The sequence below is a fragment of the Cryptomeria japonica genome, chromosome 2 (assembly GCF_030272615.1).
Source record: "Cryptomeria japonica chromosome 2, Sugi_1.0, whole genome shotgun sequence".
Taxonomy (NCBI): domain Eukaryota; kingdom Viridiplantae; phylum Streptophyta; class Pinopsida; order Cupressales; family Cupressaceae; genus Cryptomeria; species Cryptomeria japonica.
In genome coordinates this window covers 317,924,005-317,950,564 of record NC_081406.1, presented here as the reverse complement: position 1 = coordinate 317,950,564, position 26,560 = coordinate 317,924,005, and the positions used below count along the sequence as shown (strand labels likewise).

Sequence of the window (26,560 nt, the reverse complement as noted above, 5' to 3'; positions counted from 1 at the left end):
GCCCCGAAGGAGTTACTTGCATGTTCCCATAGCCAAGCATATTGATATTTTTTTCATTGCATTTTGCTTTTCTTGATATTCATTTTCTTGCTCATGCTTTTGATATTTCTTTTTGCTCTTTATTTTTCTTGCATTGGCTTGTAAGTGATGAAACTTACATGGGTCTAAGAATTATAGTGGTGCTGAAGCAAGATTTTAGATTTTTCACTAGCCATGTCTTCAACTAAGAGATCACAATGATTTAGAGCAATTGATTAAGTGTATGAGATATAGTAATCAAAAGATGTCGGTACCAAGATACGATAAGTGGTTCTTTTCTGGATTGAGTATGTATCCCAACCAAAAGAAAATGTTAAAGAGGAACAACCTCAGATTCTAAAGCATTTCATGAATAGATATCTAGGAAAAGGATTGAACATGAGATTCAAGCATGGGCAAGCATGTGACAAAATGACACAAACACCTATCTCATAGATGAAAGATTCATGCAAAAGATTTGAATGAAAGGGATGGAAGAATGGAAAAGAGGTGTTGGATAATAGATAGAATATGTGAAGATTTGTGCAAGGATAGATGGAAATGTATTCAAGATGAGTGTTGGTACACAACTTGAGAAGTGATGAAGAGATAGAGGAAAATTGAATTTTGGGACATAAGGACCCAAAATAGATAGAGGAAATGATGGAAGAATAGATTTGGGAAGATGTTTAGATAGATGGTTGAAAGAAGTTCAAAGATATGTTCCTTTGTTGATCCTTCTTATGGATCATTTGAGGTAATGGAATGGTGGATAGAGGGAGGTAAGGACCCAAGATGGATGGAAGGGTTAGAGATTTTGATTGCGGAATAAAAGGACCTAAGATAGATTTGGAGGATGAAGAGTTTGACTTTGTAATGAAAGGACCTAAGATAGATTTGGAGGAAGAAGGGTCTGACTTTGGAATGAAAGGACCTAAGATAGATTTGGAGGATGAAGAGATTCCTTGATCTCTATTTTGACTTGGTGTAGGATCATTTGAGTTCATGCTTTCCTCTTGATTTGGACTTATATTAGTGAAGGAGATGGAAGGGATATCATGCTCTTGCTTAGGAGGTGGATGTTGACTGGGACTCTGCTCTTGAGATGAAAGGGGATCATCGTGGATGGAATACCAAAAGATTAGGGGATTATCATAAGATTCTTGATAGGTGGGATCTTGATAAAAAATGGGATTATATTGGAGAGCCAGGATATCTTGATCTTGATTTTTGCTAGGAGTCATTTCCTTTGACCGAGTTTCCTTTTTCTTGGTTTGATAATGAATGGTCATATGAATGATCAAAGTTGATGTTTTTGATAGGTTGATGTAGAGAAATTTACTCCTTTTGATTAGGGCCCTAGGACTAGGTTGTCTCTTCTTTAACTTAGTTTTGTGATGAAGACTTGTTCTTCTCAAAATATGAGGAGTGGTCATACACGAATGATAAAAGGTTGTCGTTGATGTTCGATTTGGGTACTTCGTTTGAATACTCAAGTTTTACTTTATCAAGTAGAGGTTTAGTTTGATATGCCTCCACGAAAAAGTGTGTCAAATGATATGGATAAAAGTCTCCCGATATGGAAACTTGATTTGACAACTTAAGGATTAAACTAGGTATGTTGTCTTGATAGAATCCATTAGATGGTGGAACCTTGATCACTGTTATGATACTACCTAGTTTTGTTGGATGTCTTATCTTGAGATAGTTGAAGATTCGAAAAACTTGTTCTAAGAACGCCTTGTTGATTTGGAATTGTTTTCTCTGATAATTGGATTCGGATTCTAAATGTTGAGTTTGACAGAAGACCTAAAAGGGTACTCAAGACTATTGATGAAAATTTCCTTAAAGACCTAATTTGCTCTCTGTTTTTCTTGGTTTTTACCATGCGCTAAAATAGAGACTGGATGTGCTAACAAATGTTCTAGATGCGCCACAAAAGGCTCTCTATGCGCTAAGATGCCTCTCCTATGTGCTGACTCAGATTGTTTGAAAATGACTGCTCTGGATGGGTTACGCGCTAATATGTTATGATTATGCGCTATTGTTTGGACTGAAAGCGCTACGCTGATGTCTAGATGCGCTACACTGATGTCTAGATGCGCTAGACTAATGCTGACAAGCACTACCTAAAATTTTACTAGTATGATACTGATTGTGCGCTAAGTTAGCGATGAAAGACTTAGGTTTTAGTGCAAATGTGCTATTGAATGTTTGTTAAGCGCTAGGTTGTTGCTCCTATGCGCTAATTGTCCTGATTTCTTCGTTTGATGCTTTTGTTGTGATGTTGGAAATAAATTTTATGACTTGATGGATACTTTGTTTTGGATACTCATGATGAATAATGATGAACAACAAATACCCTAACTAGTACTAAGAGGGGGGGTGAATCAGTACATAGAAAAACTTCTCCACAACTTATCAAGTTAAAACAATGCTAATCGGTTGTCTTCATCATTGAACTTAACCATGGCAATACCGGTTAAACACAGTAAGACTTCAGATAACTTAAATCGGTAAACTGAATACTTCAAATATCATTCAATACTTGATAACTACTTCACCCATATACATATGCATGTGTTGTATCGGTAATACCATAACCATTAGCTTTGCATGCATAATCACTTAAACAAGAATATTGAATCATCACATGAAAAATGCACAACTCATGACACAGATTTTTCACGTGGAAACCCAAATGGGAAAAACCATGGTGGGGATGAATACCCACAAGCTTGTTTTGAACTCTTTTGAAGCTTTCTCTATTAGGAGCCTAGTTTGGTTAAAGATTTTACAATAAGGTTCTTCTAGGAACCGATCTTGTTAAAGATCACCCGGTTAAGGGATGGCTATATACCCTGTTAAAGGTTGAAACCCTGTCAAAGGTTACCTCACTAGAGGATTTAAAGAACTCAATGAACTTGAGTCACCCGGTTAGAGGATTTACAACAAGCCTATTAAAGCTACCTGGTCAAGGGATTTTCCTTCTGTTGAAATGATTAGAAGTCAACAGGTAAAGCTTTTGATATGATAACAACACTACTTGCTAAGGCAAATCCTTTTCAGCTCCTCTCCTCTGCAATCACACTCTAGTTTGCCAAGAATCTCAACATGCAGACACAAAAACAACATTTCTCAACAACAACAATATCAAAACTCATCGACCTTATAGACAATAATTAGGTCGGTAACATAAACCCTAAACCCTAAGTATTTTAGGTTTACAAATTCAAGCGGTCCAATCCTGACCGTCCAAACACTATACATAGAATGAAATGATCTAAACAGATCTCAAGTCACTCTGCATCATTCGATCTTCACCGCATCTGGAAAACGGTAACCCGTCATGCGCTCTTCATACACCGCTCAAAAAATCGCACATTCCTGAGGTAGGCATTCAATACATTCAATCTCCATGCGCAAAATCCTCAAGGAAATCCTTCACCTGCACACAGCTGACGTGGCATCCAGATCCTTATTCTTAACATTCACAAAACACCATCGGTTGCACCACACAGATCATATCGGAAACCCTAAAACTGAACAAAGACTACCAACCGGTAGTAACACTTAGTGAACCCCGACACCAGTCCACTCCATCCCGGTTGACCAAAACCGCTTCCAATCTTCATACCGGTGCATACCGGTGTACCTGCTTGAGCACATATTGACATCAATGACAACATACTTTGTCACCGCTTCATCATATGCCAACAATCTCCCCCTTTGGCATTGATGGCAATACTCAGTGTATCATTGCTCAATATCTATACCATGATTAATAACATCTACTGATTGTCATATACCGGTTCAAAGATCACAACCACCACCATCTGGACTGGTCAGTGTGTACTCTTCCATATATCTTCATCAGCAGATAGCTTCTCCCCTATACGCCATATATCTTTTCCCCTATCATATATCTTCTCCCCCTTTGACAACAATGCCAAAGTGGAGGCACAAGCTTCCATACTCCACTATGCTACTCCCCCTATGGAGTAGAATCCTTCAACACATCAACCTTGTAGGATTTTTCACTGTGGTACCTAACTTATGTGGAGCACACAACTTTAGTTTACTTCATGAAGGGGTAGAACCCTTAATTCACCTCTCAAATAGGTAAATGTAGTCTCCGGTAAGGGCTTAGTGAATATATCTGCTAGCTGCTCCTTACTGGAAACATGTTCTAATACAACCTCTTTATTTTGAACCTTCTCTCTCAAGAAATGATACTTGAGCTCAATGTGCTTAGTTCTAGCATGCAATACTAGATTTTTGGAAATATTGATTGCACTAGTATTATCACAAAAAATACTCACCGGTTCAGATATAGGCACTTTGAAGCCATTTAGTACATGCTTCATCCAGATTGCTTGAGTGTAGTTCATAAAGGTTGCCACATATTCTGCTTCAGCTGTAGACTGAGAAATACAGCTCTGCTTCTTTCTTGTCCAGGAGACTAGTCTTCCACCAAGGAAGAATGCTCCATCGGTTGTGCTCTTCCGATCATCCACATTACCTGCCCAATCTGCATCGGTAAACACTTTGAGATTAAAATCACCATTGTATGGATACCAAAATCCATAGTCAACAGTCCCTTTCAAGTATCTAAGAATCCTTTTTACCGCTACCAAGTGGGATTCTCTTGGACTCTTTTGAAAAACGAGCTACTATGCCCACTGCATGAGCAATGTCCAGTCTACTGTGCACCACATAGTGCAACTTACCGATCATTGACTAGTAATCCTTCTCATTCACCAATGTTGAATCATCTTCCTTAGTCAATTTGCATTTGGTCACCATCGGTGTACCAACTGGTTTGCTCTCCTCCATGACAAAGGTCTTCAATACCTCTTTGACATACTTGGACTAGGTAATGAAGATTCCTTCTTTCATCTGCTAAATTTGTAGACCAATGAAGAACTTTATCTCTCCAATGAGAGACATCTCAAACTCTTTCTTCATTTCATCTGCAAATGCATGGCTCATTCCACCATCTCCTCCAAATATTATGTCATCTACAAACACTTCACAGATCATAATCTGATCACCTTCAGATTTCAGGTATATGTTATTGTCCTCACATGTTATCTGAAATCCTATTTTTACAAGATGAGAGTGTAACCGTTCATACCATGCCCTTGGTGCTTGTTTCAATCCATACAGGGCCTTATGTAATCTACACACCATGTTACTATCTTCTGATAAGGCAAACCCATCTGGTTGCTCAATATACACTTCCTCTTCTAGGATTCCATTCAAGAACGTAGACTTCACATCCATTTGGTATACCTTAAATCCCTTGAATGCTGCAAATGCAAGTAGCATTCAGACACCTTCCAGTCTAGCCACAGGAGAAAAGGTTTCTCCATAGTCTTCTCCCTCTTCCTGAGCATATCCCTTGCATACAAGTCTTGCCTTATTCCTTACCACTGTGCCTTCTTCATTCAGCTTATTCCTGAAGACCCATTTGGTACCTATTACATTCTTGTGTTCTGGTCTGGGTAACAAGGACCATGTTGCATTCTTTTCTATCTGGTCCAGCTCCTCTTCCATTGCCATTATCCAGTCTTCATCGATAAGTGCCTCCCTAGTGGTCTTAGGCTCAAATTCAGAAATCATGCAAGAGTTCTCTTTCACCTTTCTTCTTGTGAGTATCCCTGCATCTTTATCTCCTATGATCTTCTTCTGGTCATGATGTAGTTTCACATATCTAGGAATGACTCTAGTTGGTTCTTCTTGCTTTTCCTCTTCTTCTTCATCTCCATCTTCTTCTTCACCTACTACAGCTTCTACCGGTACAAGAACACTGAGGTCTTTACGTGTTTCTTTCTTAACCAGTTCCTAGAAGGCTACACCCAGTTCATCTTCCACTTTCTTGCTGCAGGTTTCCTCAGGCTCCTCAGGGGATTCATCAACCCCAACATTGATACTCTCAACAATTTTTTGAGTCCTATTATTGTTGCACTTGAGAGCTTTTCTCTTAGTGGAATATCCCAGAAATAATCCTTCATCACATTTAGCATCAAACTTGCTCAGATGCTCATCTCTCTTGATGTAACACTTACTACCAAATACTTTAAAGTAACTCACAGTGGGAGTCTTCCCGGTCCAATATTGATAAGGGGTTTTAACTTTACCTTTCTTGATGAGTACCCAGTTCATAGTATAGACTGCAATGCTCACCGCTTCTCTCCAGAAAGTGTGAGCAACCTTTCCTTGGATCAACATAGTTTTGGTCGCTTCAACTACAGTCTTGTTATTCCTTTCTGCTATGTTGTTCTGTTGCGGTGTCCTTGGGGTAGACAACTGCCTCTTAATGTTGTTCTCTTCACAGTACTTGTTGAATTCATCAGAAGTGAATTCACCTCCTTGATCAGTTCTAAGACACTTTATTCTTCTACCGCTCTCCTTCTCAACCAATGCTCTAAAGGCTTTGAAATTTCCAAATGCCTCAGACTTGTCTCTCAAGAATGTGACCCACATCATTCTTGAGCAGTCATCGGTAAGAATCATGAAATACCGATCTCCCTGAATACTTCTTGTTTTCATAGGACCACACAGATCGATGTGCACAAGATCAAGTAAGTTCTCTACTGAAAAAGACTTACCTTTGAATGTTGAGGAAGATTTCTTCCCAAATTGACATTCTCTGCATAAAGCATTTTTTGGTTTGTTCAGCAAAGGAAATCCTCTTACTGACTTGATCTTACTAACCTTTACAATATTATCAAAGTTCATATGACAAAGTCTCCTATGCCATATCCAACTGTCATTAAACTTCGCCATCAGACACCGACTAATCTTGGCATTCAACTAAAACAAGTTACCTCTGGTCTGCTTACCGATGGCAATAAGTTCACCACTCTTTCCAATTATACTACAGACTCCACCTTTGAACTCTAGAATGAGTCCTTTGTCATTTAGTTGAGCAACACTCAAAAGGTTGTGCTTAAGACCTTCTACCCAGTAGACATCATCCGCACTGCTCTTTCCATTCAATGAGATGGATCCTTTACCTTTTACCAAGCAAGGTGCATCGTTGCCAAATCTGACAACACCTCCATCATATTCTTCTAGAGACAGAAACTTTCCCCGGTCACCAGTCATGTGGTGAGAACAACCACTATCAATAATCCACTCATTAGAGTTGTCAATGCGAGAGACAAGTGCTTTCTTGTCAGACACTTCTTTCTTTACAGCTACAAACACTATGCCCTCATTCTCTTCATCCTTAGATTATAATCAGTAACACCTTCATCAACTGCAACAAGACAATTTCTTCTATTTCCTCCTTTATACTTCCTAAACCTCTCTGGTTTATCCTTATTGTCATTGTTAGGACAGTTAACAACTATATGTTCTATCTTATTACAGGAGAAACATTTTAAAGGAATCTTACCTCTGTATTTTCCAGTGCCTTTTGGAAGTCTCTTGGCAAGAAGAGCTTCAAACTCCATAAGAATCTCTTCATCATCCATATCTTTGCATTTCTTGGATTCATAACTGGTACTTACTTCTTTTCCTTTTCTGGTTGGTGCAGCAGATGCTCTAAAGGTTGACTCAGTCTTTTGAACACTGCCATCATAGCTATTCAACTCATATGTAGTCAACTTTGCAATGATAGAGTCTAAGGATACCTTGGTTTTGTCAATAGACCTTAGCTCCTGAATAGTAGCAACTCTGATTGCATAGACCGGTAACAATGATCTCAAAACTTTACTGACAATGGTGGCATCTTCAATTGTTCCACCAGTGCTCTTGATATCTCCAGCCACAGTCTTGATCCTTATGCTATATTGTTGAATGGTTTCCACTTCAACCATCCTCATGTCTTCAAATTTTCCTCTAAGGCTCTCTTCCTTAGCTTGCTTGACATGCTCATCACCACCATAAATGGTTTCCAATGTGTCCCATACATCCTTAGGATTTTGCTTATCTTGTACATCAATGAACTCAATATCGGACATGCTGCTAATAAGGGCTTCCATGACTTGCCCATTTTCTTGAATCTCTCTTTTCTGATCATTAGTTAGAGTGCCAGTGGGGATTATATAGGAATTCTCAACATAGCTCCAGTGTTGAGCACCCAAACTCTTGATATAGATCTTCATTCCATCCTTCCATATTTTTAAGTTATCTCTATTGAACTTAGGACCTTCCCTCTTCATCATTAAAGCAAGATCTTTTACCTCAAGTGGTTAAGCTTATATCACCGAGGATTTGGAGTTTCTCTGATACCAATTGATGAATAATGATAAACAACAAATAAGCTAACTGGTACTGAGAGGGGGGGGGGGTGAATTAGTACATACAAAAACTTCTCCACAACTTATCAAGTTAAAACAATGCTAACCAGTTGTCTTCATCACTGAACTTAACCATGGCAATATAGGTTAAACACAATAAGACTCTAGACAACTTAAATCGGTAAAACTGAATACTTCAAATATCATTCAATACATGATAACTACTTCACCCATATGCATATGCATGTGTTGTATCAGTAATACCATAACCATTAGCTTTGCATGCATAATCACTTAAACAAGAATACTGAATCATCACATGAAAAATGCACAACTCCTGACACACAAATTTTTCACGTGGAAACCCAAATGGGAAAAACCACGGTGGGGATGAATACCCACAAGCTTGTTTTGAACTCTTTTGAAGCTCGCTTTGTTAGGAGCCTAGTCGGGTTAAAGACTTTACAATAAGGTTCTGCTAGGAACCGATCCTATTAAAGATCACCCGGTTAAGGGATGGTTATATACCTTGTTAAAGGTTGAAACCCTGTTAAAGGTTACCTCACTAGAGGATTTAAAGAACTCAATGAACTTGAGTCACCCAGTTAGAGGATTTACAACAAGCCTATTAAAGCTACTCGGTCAAGGGATTTTCCTTCTGTTGAAATGATTAGAAGTCAACAGGTAAAGCTTTTGATATGATAACAACACTACTTGATAAGGCAAATCCTTTTCAGCTCCTCTCCTCTGCAATCACACTCTGTAGGTTTCACACTCTGGTTTGGCAAGAATCTCAACATCTAGACACAAAAACAACATTTGCCAACAACAACAATATCAAAACTCATCGACCTTATAGACAAGAATTAGGTCGGTAACATAAACCCTAAACCCTAAGTATTTTAGGTTTACAATTTCAAGTGGTCCAATCCTGACAGTCCAAACACTTTACATAGAATGAAATGATCTAAATAGATCTCAAGTCACTCTGCATCGTCCGATCTTCACCACATCTGGAAAACGGTAACCCATCACGCGCTCTTCATGCACCGCTCAGAAAATCACACATTCCTGAGGTAGGCATTCAATGCACTTGATCTCCACACGTAAAATCCTGAAGGAAATCCTTCACGTGCACACAATTGACGTGGCATTCTGATCCTTATTCTTAATATTCACAAAACACCATCGGTTGCACCACACAGATCATACTGGAAACCCTAAAACTGAACAGAGACTACCAACCGGTAGTAACACTTAGTGAACCCTGACACTAGTCCACTCCATCCCGGTTGACCAAAACCGTTTCCAATCTTCATACTGGTGCATACCGGTGTACTTGCTTGAGCACATATGGACATCAATAACAACATACTTTGTCACCACTTCATCATATGCCAACAACTCAAGCTTAATAAGTCGAATAGAAGGTTTGTTCGATAGGCCCCTATGACAAAGCACATCAAATGATATGGATAAAGTCTCCCGATATGGAAACTTGATTTGATTAAGTTGAATACCTAGCTAGGTATTGTTGTCATTGAGATAGTTGAATGATAAACTCTTGATCCCTTGGTTTGATACTCCCCTAATCTTGTTGGATGAAAGTCTTTCCTAAAGATAGTTGAAATGTTGATAACCACCTCAAAATATGCTTTGTTGGATTTGGAAATCTTCTCCAATTTATGATTTTTCCTTGTTTGAATTGACTCTTGAGTTTGATTGTTGGATACTTTGCAAGATATTTTAACATTTATGACAAGAATACATAGCACACACGAAGACAATGGTCATCCTAATGCTAAACATTGAGTGTCTGTTATTTTTGAGGATGTGTTCAAATCCCCGATGTTATCACTGGTTTGATTTACAACAAAAGACACATCAGATAGACTCTTTATTCAAAGGTCATTGACAATATCAGAGCCCACTAGTCTCTATACTCCATCAACTCAAATAGCCTTGTCACCCCCTAGGGGGCGCTCATTTTTTTTCCTTTTGCCAGAAATTAACTCAAAGTGTATTTCTTCACAATTGAGTAGTTATCTTGGGAGATATATGGTGAGTGATCTTGGGGGCGGATTCTTCCCCACCCTTGCACTATGATATTGCCAATGTTTGGCGACTGACTTGGTTCAAAGTCTTTAACTAAGGTTCTTAATCAGACTTCCGTTCGGTCTTCAGTGATAAAATCCCTCGGGAGGCTTCAACAAAGGCTTTACGTATCTTAAAGATACTAGGGGAAGACTAATCGCTGAGCAAAACCGTTGAAGGGGACTTTCGTCAGCATCCACTTTTGATTATAGTGGGCTGGAACAATTGGCAATAAATTTGTTTCCCACTTAGGTCGTTCCCCTCTCACCGACCATTTAAATGGTGCTCTAAGAGCAACTCGGGAGGGCAGGCTTGCTAAAGGATTTAATTGCTTAAAGTAAAGAAAGCATAAGAGTGGTTTGGCTTTTTGGTCACCTAGTTAAGGGGAGAGCATATACCTTCCACTTTCGAGACAAGGAAAACAAGATTCTTTTTATCCTTCAAGACAATGATTTGCTAACTTCTATTTGGAGATGTTGCTCCAACAAGCATGGTGTTCTTTTTAACCTTTCATAGCAAAGTGTGTATTTCCAAAACCTTTGGAAAACAAGCCTGGTCAACAAAGTAAATCGTGATGTTGGTCAACAAAAGAAAAATTGTGAAGTCAATCCTTAATGAAAACTCTTTTTGCTTTGCACGAAACAATGAAACGGTGGGTGCTAGAAATGTGTGCGGGAAAAGTGGTGCGATGAAACAGAAAATACGAATTCAGGACTAGTCCATACACTAATGGGACTCTTGGTGCAAGTTATGGAGTTATATGGAATAACTCAACTTCCCAAGGGATGTTCCATTGTTCTCTATCTCACAAGACCCCTCAAGCCAATGCCTTTGATCTCAGATCACTGAGCAAAGTGACTTAGGGATGACAATCATGAGAATGAGGGATATTTGATCAATCTAACATGAATGCAATCCTAAATGTGCATGATATTAACAAACATGAATTAAACTAGCATGTATATGATGATAAGATGAAAGTATTAGTAAAAGAACTATCCTAACATGATACACTAGCTTAATATGATTATTTATGATAATAGAAATGCTTCTAAAATGTTTATTAGATTATTTCTATTAAAAAAGAGACTAAATGTTTTTATAAAATGACTAGATATGGATTAGATGCATGAAACTTGGATGATGAGTAAAATGTCTATAAGTTTGATACTAAAGACTTGGATATGAAAATGGAGAAATGAGGGATCTATTTATAGGGAAAATAGGGCAATGAAAGGTCAAGATTGGATGATCCTATCAAGGGTCAGGATTGAAAGTTATCAATCCATGTTTACAATTCTCACCAATGAAATGGTGACAATTGTCAACATAAGACTGCTTGAGAGGAGATGTAAGAAGCATTAAATGCTTGAGAAGACCTCATGGTTACCTTAGGAGGTAAGGGTTAAGGTTAGGTTAGGGTTATCCAATGGATAAAGCTTTTACCCAAGAGGTAAACTCTTGTGCAAGGGTTAAAGAAATAACCAAGGTTAAAGCCATCAATGCTTGATGAGACCCTTGGATTAGATGAGTGTTGAGTTAGAGAGAAAGTCTCTAATCATGCAAGTGGGTTGAGTTAACCATTAATGGTTTGGAAGACTTTCAAGGTTAACTTGTTGAAGACATAAAGCCTTTAATGGTTTCCAAAGACTTTGGAGACTTTGAGAAGTGACTTCTCTTTTCTAAGGGATGTGACAATATTTAGGAGATGGATTAGGCTAAATTAGAAGTATTTAGAAGAATCTAGAAGGGGTTTAGGAGACAAGTGGGAGATGTAGGAAAGTGCAAGTGGGTGGGAAAAATAGAATCTAATTAAAATAAAATTAATTTATTTCAATTGTGGTTGCAACTTGCAGTTGTAAGATTTTGCAAGTGGGGGGATTTAATTAAATGTAAATTTAATTAAATGGCCTAGAAGGGGGATTGCATTTAATTAAATGGATTAGATAGAAAAAGGGTATATTAATTAAATGTGAATTTAATTAAATGGCTTAGATAGAAGAAGGGTATATTAATTAAATCTTAATTTAATTAATAGGAGATTAGAATAATAGGGATATTAATTAATAGGAAAAATTAAGAATAATTAAATGAATAAAATTCACTTAATTCATTGTGCAACTTTTAGGTATCTACAAATATAATGACAAACTTTTACTTCTCAACACTTAATTAATCACAGTAGCAATACGTCAAATCTTAATCAACCACAAATGCATGATCAAAAAAGTAGAAAGACAAGAAGAACACATGATTTATGTGGAAACCCTTGTAGGAGGAAATCAGAACAAAATATTTCTCTTTTATTAGAAACTTCTTACAATATTTGTAGGAACTAATTCACAAGAGGCACCAATCCCCTTTTGATGAATTGTAGGCACCAACCCACTAGAGACACCAATCCCCACAACTGTGCACCAACTTAACAAGAGACACCAATGTCTTTGAAAACAAGGCACCGACCTCCAAAAGAATAAAGTGAAAAATGCTTGATCTCCTTCTTGAATTAGATCTAATCCTCATCTACAAATTTGCTCAAAATCACTTCTTTGAATTTGCTTATGATATTCAAAAATCTCTCCTCATAGGTTTGCAATAATCCACCCTTAAAATTTTCAATAATTCACCTTCAGAGTTTGATTTTAGGTCTACAATTATTCACCCTTAAGTTCTACAATAATTCACCTTTAAAGCCTGCTCTTATGTCTGCAATAATTCTCCTTCGATTTCACTCTTATATTTACGTTAGATCTACTTCTAAGGTCTTCTATAAATTGGAAGATATTCATTGAACTGCTTAATAATTTGAACCCCAAATGAACTCATTTTTATATGTTCAAGTGCACCCCATAATCCTATGGATGCAACCCCCCATATAGGTCTGCCAAGATAACATTTTGCTTAATTTTAATTCCCTTAACCAAGGTGGGCACCCAAACCAAGGGAGGTTGGTTACACCAAACAAGACATATTTTACAAAATTTAAAACATTGCTTTAGCAAAGGTGAGCACCACATTCAAGGAGGGGTTGACCTTTATTTGTAGAATTAAATTGTATGCCCAAACAAGCATTAACCCCATTGAGGTTGTCCTCTTTAAGACGAGGGCACCCAGTATTAAATTAATTAAAATGTAGACTCCATAAATTGCAAATCTATCCACCATCAATTTTTCTTGTCTTTGACATCAATGACAACATTTTTTTAACACCCTTGTGATGGTTAAATATTTACGATTGTCCTAACAACAGGCAGATCTTATATGCTTGATGAATTGGTCAATGCTTCTTTATTTTAAATGAACTAAGGGAAGTGTCATTTATACTTGCCCTAACACATAATTTGAATGCATTGGCATGAAAATGATGAATAATAAGAAGTTAGAAGTTAGAAATGATGAACTTAGATCATTTCCATACTTGTACATTTGATCTAAATTGATAAACTCACATTTAAATCAAAATTAATTTAAAAAAAAAAATCAACTACAAATAAAATTAAAGAAAATACAAAAACCAATTAAATGATAATGTAAAAAGAAAAGAAAAATACAATTCAAAACTTTTCGCCCTACAAATACAAATTTGTAATGATTTTTAAGATAGATGGGTGTCCGTAACGGTTCTTCACACCTCCACTACCCAAAACCTCATGCAATCGATCAATTTCATGGTTTACAAGTGTGCTACATCGTGATGGCATATAAAAAATTTCAAAGGGTGAAAATAATGCCATCTTGTCTCCTAGGTAGGTTTGTAATGGTCTGTTAAGAGGATTAATTAGGTAAATGATTACATAATTTAAAATATGTTATCATACATTGAAGGGGAAGCGTCGATCATACCATAAGAGGTATGGTGGGCAGACCAGAAAACTTAAAAAAATATTAATTGAAAGGTGTAATCTTGAACTATAGTCAATCCCACGGAAGACAATCGTCAACCCAATTTTTCTGTTGTTAACCGAACTTTGTTTTGTGTGTTATTTATCTATCCCAAGTGACCACAAAATTTCAAACTTGATTGAGAAAGGCAATGCAACCGCTAGTCCAATTCTAATCATACTAGTTGTACATTATGGAGGGGTAAGATTAGATTAAGCACCAAATCCAATCTTTTTTTGCTTCCCTTTTTAGATATTAAGAAAATCCATGGTTGGCATTCAATGCATGGCACCATAGCCCATCAGCATTAACATTAGAATCATCATCATCCCCCCTCCTCTATTATCACAATCACCATCATGGTCATCTCTGATTTCCATCTGTGACCAATACAATGTAATGTGATCAATGGATGATTGAGTTCACAGGTTTCATCCCTGAAAAAGTTGTTTGGTTTCCCAAAGAACTTAAATTAAATGTTTTGAATGATTTGAGATATGGAGGAACAGGAGGAATGAAGAGATTATTGTAATTCTAGCATTGCTTTAATGGTATTGTAACTCTGATCTGGGCCTTGCAATTTCTGTTTTTCTAACCACCATGAAGTTAAAAAACAATGGCTCTGCTGTTCACAAGGAGCCTGTGAAGAAGAGGAAACTACTAAATAATAAGGGATACACTGCACAGGTAAGGGTTCTCTCCTCAGAAGCAAGGAATAAAATATTCAGTTTGTTTTAAGGCTCTTTCTAAGCTTATAGTAGTTAATTCCTGCATCTGGGCTTTAAATATTTTTTATCAGTCTTTGGAACAGTTGAGACTCTCTATCTTCTCAAGCCTTTTAAATCCAATTTTTGAATTTTGTTTTTAATGACGATATTTTAGCCTGTTGGGTACTAGATCTAAGCTTCTGAGTTGGTCTGTTATGAAAAGGTAAAAATAGCTTCTTTTATAACTCTGATTAATAGCCTTTGCCCTGTGGTGAAGCCATGGTTGGTATATATGGCATGTTAATGATGTTTTGTGTTTTCAATAATGTAAATTTGATGATCGAAAATAATTTAATTTATTGGTTTTCTCAATCTACTTTCTGTACATGTTGAACCCATTGCTGTAATCGATGTCCATTGCCATTTACGCACACCAGTACCAGGTAAGGACTGGCGCTATATTTAGCATGTTTGTATTATTCATTTGCTAGACTTTTCTCTTATTTTTGTTCTTCTTTTGCTTTTAGTTCGGTGATATGATGTAAGAATATTGTTACACGTAGATCTCCATCCACCCTTTTGAGTTAGGACCATGTATCTCTTCTGTTTGTTTGCTCAGTGAAATGTTACATCTAACCTTCATCTTTCAATTCCTCAGGAGTAACCATCAAGCCTAGATCACTATTAGATTCAAAATCCGTATGGAGGGTTTCTTATTTTGGCGAATTCACGGATGACTTGCATCCAACTTTGTGCTGGTGTGACCCATGTTAACATTGCTTCTTAAACGTAGAAAGCATGTCCAGCGGGCCTTGAACCTCTGAGAATGCACAAGTTGTTTATTTCAGATCTAGTATATGCCATAGCAAGTCTGTTGAGTTTTATTTTTTCACTTTTTCTTTTCTCTCCTGTATCTTTTTCTAAAACTAGTTGTTCTGTGATCCTTCCCTATACTTTTTTATTTGTGAAACTAAGGGCTAAATTGCATATCCTGGCTTGTTTTATCTGTCCTAAAGCATATCCACCAACTTCTATGGTCCAAATTTTGAAATCTTACCGATCCCTATGACCGAGGGTTCTTCAAAACCTCTCCACATCTTCTTTTTCCATAAGGTGGAGGCATCCCATTAGCATCTTAAGAATGGCAGGAGTCCATTAGTCAAATTTACAGCCTTTTCCAAATTGGGTGTGGCAGACCCTCTTGTTGGCTCCATAGAGGTGAGACTATTGGGTTTTTACCCTTTGCGGGGACGGGTAATCCCTTATCCAATCAGTCTCACTCCCAGGATTGCTGGCTACCAGTGGCAGGTGCATATCTCTCCATGGAGGATTGGCCCTCATCTAAGCTTTGAACACTGATATCCCAATTAGCATGTGCTAATGTTTGAGCCCTGAACCTTATCAGCCCAAAAATCTAAAAGAAGGAAAACGAGGCTACTCATATTTTTTCATGCAGTTGCCATGGGGTACATTGTCATGGGGACTACCATAATCTTGTTTCTCAATATGTGCTCTGGTTTGCATATATATGATGCTGCGGGAATGAAAATAAAATTCTACAGCATGACACGGATCAAATTATTACAGGAATAGGTTACCTGCATGGCCATTTTAAAGGGCTTCTCCTATGGTTATTTTGAAAAATGAGTAAGTATAATTGACACAAACGTTGCACTTCAGCTGCATGCCAATTGACCTCATTGTTGATGACACTTATTAATGGCCCAAATGGTTAATCTCTCGTTGAACTATCATGAGTTTGGTCTAGCAGTTGATTTAACATGATGCACTATCATTTATTTTTGAGAGTGAATTTTTAGGTATTTAGCAACATAGATGGATAGATAATCTCCTAGCAGGCATAAATATATGTCCTTTCTCATCATTTGCCATAGTTGTTTTGACTGTTTTGTAGTATCCAGCTTTCTGGATAAACATTTTCTCATTTATACCAGTAAACTGTAAAATATGACGCATGGGTCTGAATGGGTCTGACCACCCTAACATTTTTGTTGGCATACGTTGAGCTTTGATTTTGGTTTAAGAAGTGTATTCAAGGAATATCCTTAGGTTTTAAGGTATAATTCACATTAAACTCAGGAAATGAAAATAATAATATTGTAGATCAATGTAATGGCGCTAGGATTTCTTGGTTCATTCACACAACAGTATTTGTATCTATTTTTCCTGTCCAGCTTATAATTCTTGCAGAAAATGATTGGAAATTTCTGCACACCCCCTTTTGCTTTTTGCACACGATGGCTTGAGAGTCATCCTCCCCTGGCTCGTTGGAGAAAGTAAAGTGCATGAAAATATCCTAGGAGAAGATTTATAAATCAGAAAATAGAATGTCTCTCTGAATCCTCTCATGTTTCTGTACATGAACATTTTGAATTCTGGAAAGTAACAAACAAGCGTGGCTTTATTTTAAATTAGAAGCTAAGTTTATGAAAGAAATGGTTGATGATGTTTAGTTTACTCTATACACAGACCATGCAAACCATAAAGCAACTGACAACCATAGGCAGCATGATGAGAACTGTATGGACTAAGCATTGAAGTGTTACCATAATACAAGCTACAACTGTGTAGAAACAATGGTAAGAACTTTATGAAAAGCAGTAGTGTGCTACCATTGATGAAAATGCCATCTTATCCATCTTTACGGAGGCCTTCTGTCATCTACATATTGACACCAATTAATTTTTAAAAGCCTTATCATTTCTGGAAGACTGCTTGGAGAAAAAATCTCTTGTAGAGAAAAAGTGCTGAATCTGGGTATTTAAATGGGAAAACAATTAGCTAATCTCTTATATTTGATGGTCGTAATTTTGAAATCAAACTATATATATAATAATAAAACACAATGAAGTAAACTTAATGAACGAAGTAGGTCACCAAAAAGCAGGTGTCTATTCAAATTTTCAATTCCAATGCTTTTTATCCTTGTTTAATGATGATGAGCAATAAATCTAAGCTGAGGGAACACTTTTGTGCCTGTTTTGCCTGGGTAAGTTTTTTAAATACTGCCGAGTACCAGAAACGTTAGCAGGCAATGCCCCACAGCATGATTAAAACAACTCTATCCATCATATAAAGTTGAAGTTTTGGGTCACTTATAGGGGTTTGTTAAAACTCTGTTTGGTCCATTGAACCCTTTGTTGCCTGCTATGATGCTGAAAAAGAACACAATGCTTTAAGAGATTTACAAAAAAGTATTCCAAAACATGAAAATTACAACACTTAGTAAAAAAGAATATTTTAAGCATTCTAAATATTTGAATCTAATCAAAATATATCAGAGTAGCATTCCATTTACATGGCATTGACATGGAAAACTAAAAGTGTAAATGGAATTCGATTACATGGGTTTGATATGGAGAAAACCTGTGAAAACGCAGAAATTAAAAAAATGCTGAAGTACTCATAAAAACATGGAATGAAAACTACATTGTTATTTCACGATGAATATATTGTGTAGAAAGAGAAAAAGATTCAAAGCTCAAACATAATACATAAATAAAGATTCAATGTTGCTACTTCCTATCAAAGTCCTTGATAGGTATAAAATTTTCTGTCAAGGATGCTCTACAGTCTATCCATTAACAAAAGTTGATAACACGATTAACCTCTAAGGCTCCTTCACTACAGAATGTGAAGCAGAAGCCAATGCCCCTGAATCCCAGTTCTCCTCCATGTGACTGTGATCATGATAATTGAGAGCCTTGCTCAACATAGCCAAGTCATCTTCATCAAATAGGGCTCCTCCTCAGCTGCAATCTTTTCCAATTCAGGGTCATCTCATCAAGATCAATCGGCTGATCATCTTTGACAAGTGCCTAAGATTAACAATGCCCAAGTTCTTGACCTACTTGTATGCTAGAAATTTGAATTGATTGAACTTGAACTACTTAAAAACATAAAGAAAGTTAAAAACTGATTGTCATTAAACTTTTGTCGAAGGAATTATTATGTTCCTGTGTTTAGTTGTTAATTTCTAAAATCTGTGACATAAAAACATTCAGGTGTGCTCATGCTCATATCTCTTGATCTGAGAATTTGAAAATTGCAATTTCCGATTGAGAATGTTTCTCCTTTTTCCTTTGATATTTACACACACTTATCACTTGTTCAGAGTTTTGGAAAGTGCCATTTCCAATTTAGGTTTTTTTCCCCTTACCCCAATTTCAAGGAATTCTTAACTTCAAAGCTTGTGAGAGTATGGTTACTTTTCCTTTTTTCTATTTTCATGTATATATTCAGAGTAATAATAAAAATTTGGGTTCTTTTTTTATTCGTCCAGTAAAAGTCATTGCCTGAACCTTCTAACAAAGTATAGCCAGAATTTTCTAATGTTAGTAATATCCTTATGCAGGCTAGTAGATGTAATGGTATTACTGAAGTTGAGCCCCCTAAAAACACTACTCAAGGATTGCAATCTTTGACCTTTTCTACTCATAAGGTAAAGTGTGTAGATCACTTTCCAAGTATCAATGAGAAACGAGATTATTGTTATGGAAAGTCTAGGCGAGTGGGAGCAAGTTTGAAGAATCAAGAGGATCCAAATGATCATTTTGTTCAACCATGTACCAGAAAAAGAAAACTAGATGTTATTTATGGTTCTTTCTCTGGTGGAAGGCATCTAAGGCGAATTAAAGATGAGAAACAAAGAAACCTGACTGGAGGAAAAGTGGTAGAAGACAAATCAACTTATCCCATGGGAATTAAAAGTGAAAATTTTCCAAGTCATGAAGCAAGCATGGAATATTTACTGAACACTACAGAATGGAATAGATCAAAAAATTTTGAGTTTGGGAAAATGAACAATATTTCTGAACTTCAAGCTCAACATACAGGAGAAAGGGCTATAGAGAGTGCTGCTGAGAATAGTTGCAGTTCTGTCTCTAGTAGTGAAAGCTTCAATGAAAGGGACTGCATGTCTTTGGGAAAATACAGCCCTCCTAGGCATTTGCCTGATATTATCGATGGGAATTTGACATCATATCCTTTATATATGAAAATAAAGGATAAGAAGATTACATCAGGAGAAAAACAGACTAGTGAAGTACATGAACTTGAATCGCTTGCATACCGGTCTGTATTGAATGCACTCCGTGTTCGTGGACCTCTTGGCTGGCATCAAGAGCTATTATTGACTGATCTTCGCCTTTCTCTGCACATATCAAACGATGAACATAGGCTGGAGCTGACAAATATGTGTTCTGTACAAGATGTACAATTGTAAATTTTCCAGTTAGTAGAGTTATATTTGTGAAAAAAATTGACAAATGTTATTCAATTTCCTTCACTAAAGTAGTTGACACCATCTTTTAGTGGGTCAGACTATACATGTAGTGATCTCGTACCTGTGAAAATGTTTTGTAAGCAAACTTCTTGCAGTTGAGTACTGCTTTGATTTCCACTAATGCAGATGTATGTTTATTAATCCTCCAATTTTATTCCATTATGGGATAGTTCTTTTCATTCTATTTAGCTTTTTGCTTTGGACTTTGGACTCTTGAAATACCAATTATTTTATTGGAAGGAAAAACAGTCAATTGTGGCTTTCAAGAGTTTTCTGTGTGACTAGCAACCTTTTAGGATGTTATCGCATCCATTAGTAAAGGTTGAATCATCCTTATCTTGGCTTTGATGGGCCTCAAGTACAATACCTCTCCAACATCTTGCAGAAAAAGGAAAAGGTAGTACGGGAAAAGGACTTGATATCAGAGTTAACATTTTTTTTCTCAGATATGGGGCATTTGACTATTTGGTATCTACCCAAGCTTGCATTCCTTATATTTATGCTTAAAATTTCATTTTCATGCGTATACTTTATATAGTGTACGTATTTTCAGGGGTTATTCCAGATAACTAATTTGTCTAGCTGATAACTTGTGCATCAAAATTTCAATTCATGGTTCCCATTGTTGGGTATTTTTCTCAAAATGTTTAATAAAGTCCGAAAGTTGGGATTAAGGCAGGCTGCTAGAACAGCAGAGGAATGATGTCAACTGGCTGTTTGGTGTAATATAACAAGCTCAATCAAATGACTCACAAAAGGAGGGTAGATTGGACTTTGGATCAAACTCACAGAAGGGCATCAAAAGCAAAATGATAAAATACACTGGTTGAAGGAGTGGATTGGACATTGGAGTCAACAAATAGGGAAATCCTAGTAAAATTGAAAAGTTTAAAACTTATTGCCTTTGTGTGGGAGAAGTACAGTAAGTGGGCTAAACCATGCTGGACAAGAAAGCAGATGTATATACGAAGTTCTTTTATTTATTTGTAACAGTAAAAAGAAGTGGGAGAAGCACAATAAGTGGGCTTAGTTGTGTTTCAATTGTTTGCTAGAGGAAAAAGAAGCCATTCTTAACTAACCTTGATATGCGGAGCATGTAAAGTTGTGTTCTTTGAAGAATTAAATAACTTGAAAAACTAGGGATTAAGTACACCACCATTTGGTTTGTTAGCAATCAAGAGTGTAGAGGGATGTGCAACACAACCACACTAGATTATTAGACAAGCTTTGCAATTCGTTGCTAATGATGTGGAAATGTCTATAAATATGTCCTTAGTCACTCAATTTGAATTTTAGGGTGCACACCAACATGTTGACAACATCTAGAAATGTTAGTTCAAGAGCATGAAATTCTAATCTTGAATTAGAGGTACCAGGTTGCATTGTGTAGTCCATAGATTGGGTTGTGCCAAGCAGACTAATCCAAGTGGGGAAGTGCTCAAAATGGTGATTGGTTTGGATTAGGGGGTCTATAGCAGAAACTGGTTACTGGGTTCTAGGATAGGAGTTGGCTAGTGTGCCAAATAGGTTGGATTAAGTGTTATTACAATATATTTATGGCATGCTCAAAGTGGTGTAGAAGTATAAGTAATGCACTCTTTCCTTTACATTTTCTGCCCACTTTGGTGTGTATACAAATCTATAGAATTCATGCATGCCAAAATAAACTATGTAGTGAAAGAAGTAGACAAGCATGAAAATGCTATGTTTTTGGATCCTAGATGGCACCTCAATATCATTGTGTACCTACAAAAACATATTATCCTTTTGCACAGACACACCAAACCATTACTTGCAAAAAGTGCAAGGACACAAGAAACCATAATCATCACTTATTGTATTCAACATGGGTGAAGCAAAACTTTTAATAGGATGTGATGTGTGCCATGGTGTATAGGGCATTGTAGAATTGGAAACAGTGTAGCCCCCACAAAGTGTACACATGGTAAGTGGTGTAGAAGGGATTATAAAACATATGGCAATCATGGATTTGGAACTGGTGTGGTTCCCACAATGTATATGCACGAGCACCTTATGAAGTTGATACAAATGGAATAATGGCACATAAGGCAATCATTGAGCCTAACATGTGCACACATGATACCATGTAAATATGGTATAGAATATAATGCATCATGGAGTTGGAACTAGTGTGACATGACATGCAAACATGACCTATGCAAAGCTATGTAGATAGAATCATGAAACATGAGGCAATTGTGGAGTTGGAGCAACTGTGACTCCCATGACACATGCAAGCATGACACCATGTAAAATTTATGTAATGTTGAGACATCCTAAAAAGGTCATATCATCCTCGCAAGTTGAGTGCGGGGTGGCATCACATTGTCAATTTGACAAGAGAAGCAATCTTAAGTGATGTGATTTTGTAATGCAATTTTTGGATACAATGTACCTAGATGTGATGTATATGATTTTTTAAGGATCATGTGAGTGGCATGCTTGTGGTTTACCCCCCATATTGCCTCCCAAGTGAGAGAAATCATGTTTGTATTGAGATGTGATTGTGTATGAACAATACAAAGGATGTTGCAAAAGATATGTTTGTGTAAGCATGATATAAAATAAGTTGTATTAGATGTGATTGTGTAATTGCACTATAGAGGTGTTGTATAAGATGTGATCATATAAGCACACTATAAGGGATGTTAATTAGAAAGGATTATGTAAAAGTGATATAATGTATGTTATATAAGTTATGATCATGAAAGAACAATATAATATTTTGTGAAAGATGCTATTGTGTAAGGACAACATAATGAATATGTCATCCCGTGAGATGATTTTTGTCATGAAAGAATAGTATACAAGGATTTGATTCTTGATGGAAGTCTTTGGATGTGGGGAGAGAACTCCCTCTTAGTCAAGTCGTGGTTCATCTCCTTCAACCCCCTCTTTGAATCTTGTAATATCAAACTAGTTTGGGTTAGGATACTTAATATTTTTCTCTAATTTTGGGAAGACTCATGCTATGAGGTTGTTGGAAATGCAATTGTCACTTGTTAAAGGTTGATTTTACTGCTTACTTTATGGATCACTCTATATTTGCATGTATTCTAGTGGACATAGATATCTCCAAGGCTCTTCAAATGGACACTGTTTTGATGGTTAGGAATTGGTCTTAGACTTAATGACTTCATTGAGGGTCTCCCCTTTAAATGTAGACAATATTTTTTCGTTAATCACTTGGCTTCAAATTGTTCTCTCTTTCAGTACAAGTGTGTGGCTATGTGGTATCAAAATGCCCACAACGATCACTTGACTATCAATGGTTGTGATGATGAGAATTCTTAGGATGTTGGGTTTTCTCCTCCCATTTTGGAGCACACTCTTGATGGGGTTTCTTAAGGGGATGACAAAATTATGGAGAGTCTTGCTACTTTGGCTCCTTTAACTCCTTTGTTGGGTCCTACCCAATTCTTTATTCAATTTCTTAACCTCTCACTCTCACTGCCTCGTTCATTGCTTCAGCCTTCATGTGGCACTTGTTTGCTCCTAAGGATGTTGATCAATGATTGGCATCTCCTACTAGACATTCCTCTATTAGTGTTTCACCTATGTATTGGCCGTCTAACGAGGTGTCTCCACTTCTCCTAGATCTAAGTACTTAAATGATAATATTTTGTGGACAATTGTTCAAAGATCGAAGAAAGGGGTTTTCAAAAATGTCTCCCAATCACATTACTATGCCCTAATCCTATAGTGTGCGTAGAGTTATTAGTAGTCAATTTGTGGCTACCTTAACTCTTAAATAAGTTAAATAATCATTACAATAATTATATATGGGTAATCCTAGTGGTTATAGTTAAGTATCTAAGTTGGTTTTAGTGGTAAACTGGGCATAATTATGTGTATATGAGTTAATGGCTAGTTATTATCATCATGTTGAGTATTACATTCTTATTGAAGATAACTAGAGGTATCATCCTTGAAGTGGATTAGGAGGTTGCGGCTTCAAAGTGGCATATTATTATCAAATATTTGCAACACATTTCTTATTATATTGTTTTATTGTGTAATTTGTTTCATTACAAGTGGTATTAGAGCATGATCTTGGCACCAAAGGCAAAAAATGAGGCAATTTTTTTTCTTGGAGATCATTTTGGGAAGCACATATCTCTCTTGTTTTCACAAATACTTGTAAGATTTTTTGGAGGGTTTTTAAAGACATTGATGCTTCTATACTCTAGATTTTAGAGAAATTAGTGTAGATTTGAGTAAATTATTATAGAAATGGGGTTTTCACCATTATTGCTCCTAGGGATGAAATTTAATGTAATTTCTTTTTGTAGAGGTTTGAACATGGAAATAGTGATAAATCAATAGTCCTAATTTGAAGGAATTTGGAACATATATAAGATAGTTATTGAAGAATTAGGGTTTCCACTAAATTATCTCTCAACGCTACAAGTTAGCAAAATTCTTGGATATATTTTTGGAAAGTTCTATTAAGCTACAATAATTTTTTAGATTTAATGGATTTATTTTTTCTAATTTATTGCAAAATTATGGTTTCTACCAAGTTTGTCCAAGGCTACAAATCCATGAAATTCTTAGATATTTCTTTTGGAAAGTGAAATCTTCACAACAAGAAGTAGGAAAAGAAGATGAAGAATAATAAAAAAGGAAAAAGAAAAAGATCAATAGAAAGAGAAAGCACAATAAGAAAAAGAACAAGAACAAGTAGTAGAAGAAGCAATAAAGAAGGAGATGAAGAAGAAACTAAAGAACAAGAAGAGTAAGAAGAAGAGAATGATGATGAAGATTTTATATGGAAGCATCCATAATTAATTAGTGTTGAGGAGAACAAATTTTGTAAAGAGGGGGACAATGGTATGACCTAACCCTATAGTGTGTTTAGGGTCATGATTAGTCATCTCGTGACTACCTTAACTCTTAAATACGTTATATAATCGTTATTATAATTATATATAAATATTTAGGTCATCCAAGGTGTTATAGCTAATTATCTAAGTCAACCTAGATGGCTACCAAGGCATAATTAGGTATATATAGGAGTTAGCAACTAGTTATTATCATCATGTTGAGTATTGTGTTCTTATATAAGACTATTGGACGTATCCCTCCTAGAAGTGGATTAGAAGGTTGCTCCCTTAAAGTGGCATATTATTATCAAATATTTCCAACATATTTCCTATTATATTCTTCTATTATGCAAGTTGTTTCATTACATGCACACCAAATTCAAGGTTGTGAGCTTGGATAGGGAAGTGCTTGGCATTGTTTAGGAAAGATGCTTAGGTTCTATTGTGCCTAACAACTTGGTTGTATTGGTGTTTGTTGTGACTTAGGAGCTTGGCTACAATTGTTTCATTTTTGTCTAATCTGGGATCTTGTTGTGTTGGTCTTGAGTTGTATTGAGTTTATGGTCCCATCAAAAGAAACTTACCTTAATCAAAACATTATAAATGTTTATTTTTATAGATACTTTCTTGTCATGACATCACTCTCATCTCCTATTGAAACTCTATCACATTTAAATTCCTTCCTATCGCTCTTGGATGCCTTTGGTGCTAGTGAGGGTTTGGAGGTTGTTCCCCTAGTCATAGACTATTCTACATGTGGTGGTTATTCTAGTCACAATGGCTCTTGTGGTTGCAACATGAGTCTTCCCTATTCACTTGGGTCTTATGGTGGTGTTATAGGATCTTGTTGAGATTCCCCTTTAACTTTTGCAACATTGGTGGTTTGGGGTTCCCTTCTAATTTTCATGGTGGGCATTTTGTTTTGGGTTCTTATATTCCTTTTCTTAGCAAACAACCCACTCAACAAGAAAATTGGCCCCTTGTTCACAATCCTCTCATGTCTTGGTTTGTAAACAAGTTGCAATCAAAATTAAGACTTCTATCTTTATTGTGATTTGGTCTACAAATTTTAAAAATTGTGGCCTTTTCTCCCTAACTTACATAATTAGGTTCTAGAATATTGGAAGCCTCTCATTGTTGGTAAGATCAAGCTATTTCCTTGTTCTAGGGGCTTCATCATAGCAACTTTTGCCTCTTCAATGGAAAGGGACTTGGTGCTTGATGAGAGGTTATGGATGTGGGGAGATCACTCTTTATTGATCAAGCCTTTAGCAATCTCTTTCAACCCCCTTTTTGAGCCTCAATATTAGACCAATTTGGGGTAGGATATCGAATCTTCCTCTCTAGTTTTGGGAAGACTCCTACCATGAGGCCATTGGAAATGTGATTGGCTACTTCTTGAAGGTCGATTCTACTACTTCTAAATGGGTTACTCTACATATGCCTATATTATGG

At 36.5% G+C, this 26,560-nt stretch overlaps 1 protein-coding gene across 1 annotated transcript; it reads left to right on the top strand.

The window, feature by feature from the left end:
* Positions 1-14,423: 14,423 nt before the first annotated feature.
* On the top strand, positions 14,424-20,399 carry LOC131027219 (uncharacterized). Its single transcript, XM_057957226.2, has 2 exons — positions 14,424-14,933; positions 19,329-20,399. Exons 1-2 carry the CDS (start codon positions 14,847-14,849, stop codon positions 20,196-20,198), a joined length of 957 nt encoding a protein of 318 aa, XP_057813209.2. The 5' UTR covers positions 14,424-14,846; the 3' UTR covers positions 20,199-20,399.
* The last annotated feature ends 6,161 nt before the right edge of the window (positions 20,400-26,560 follow it).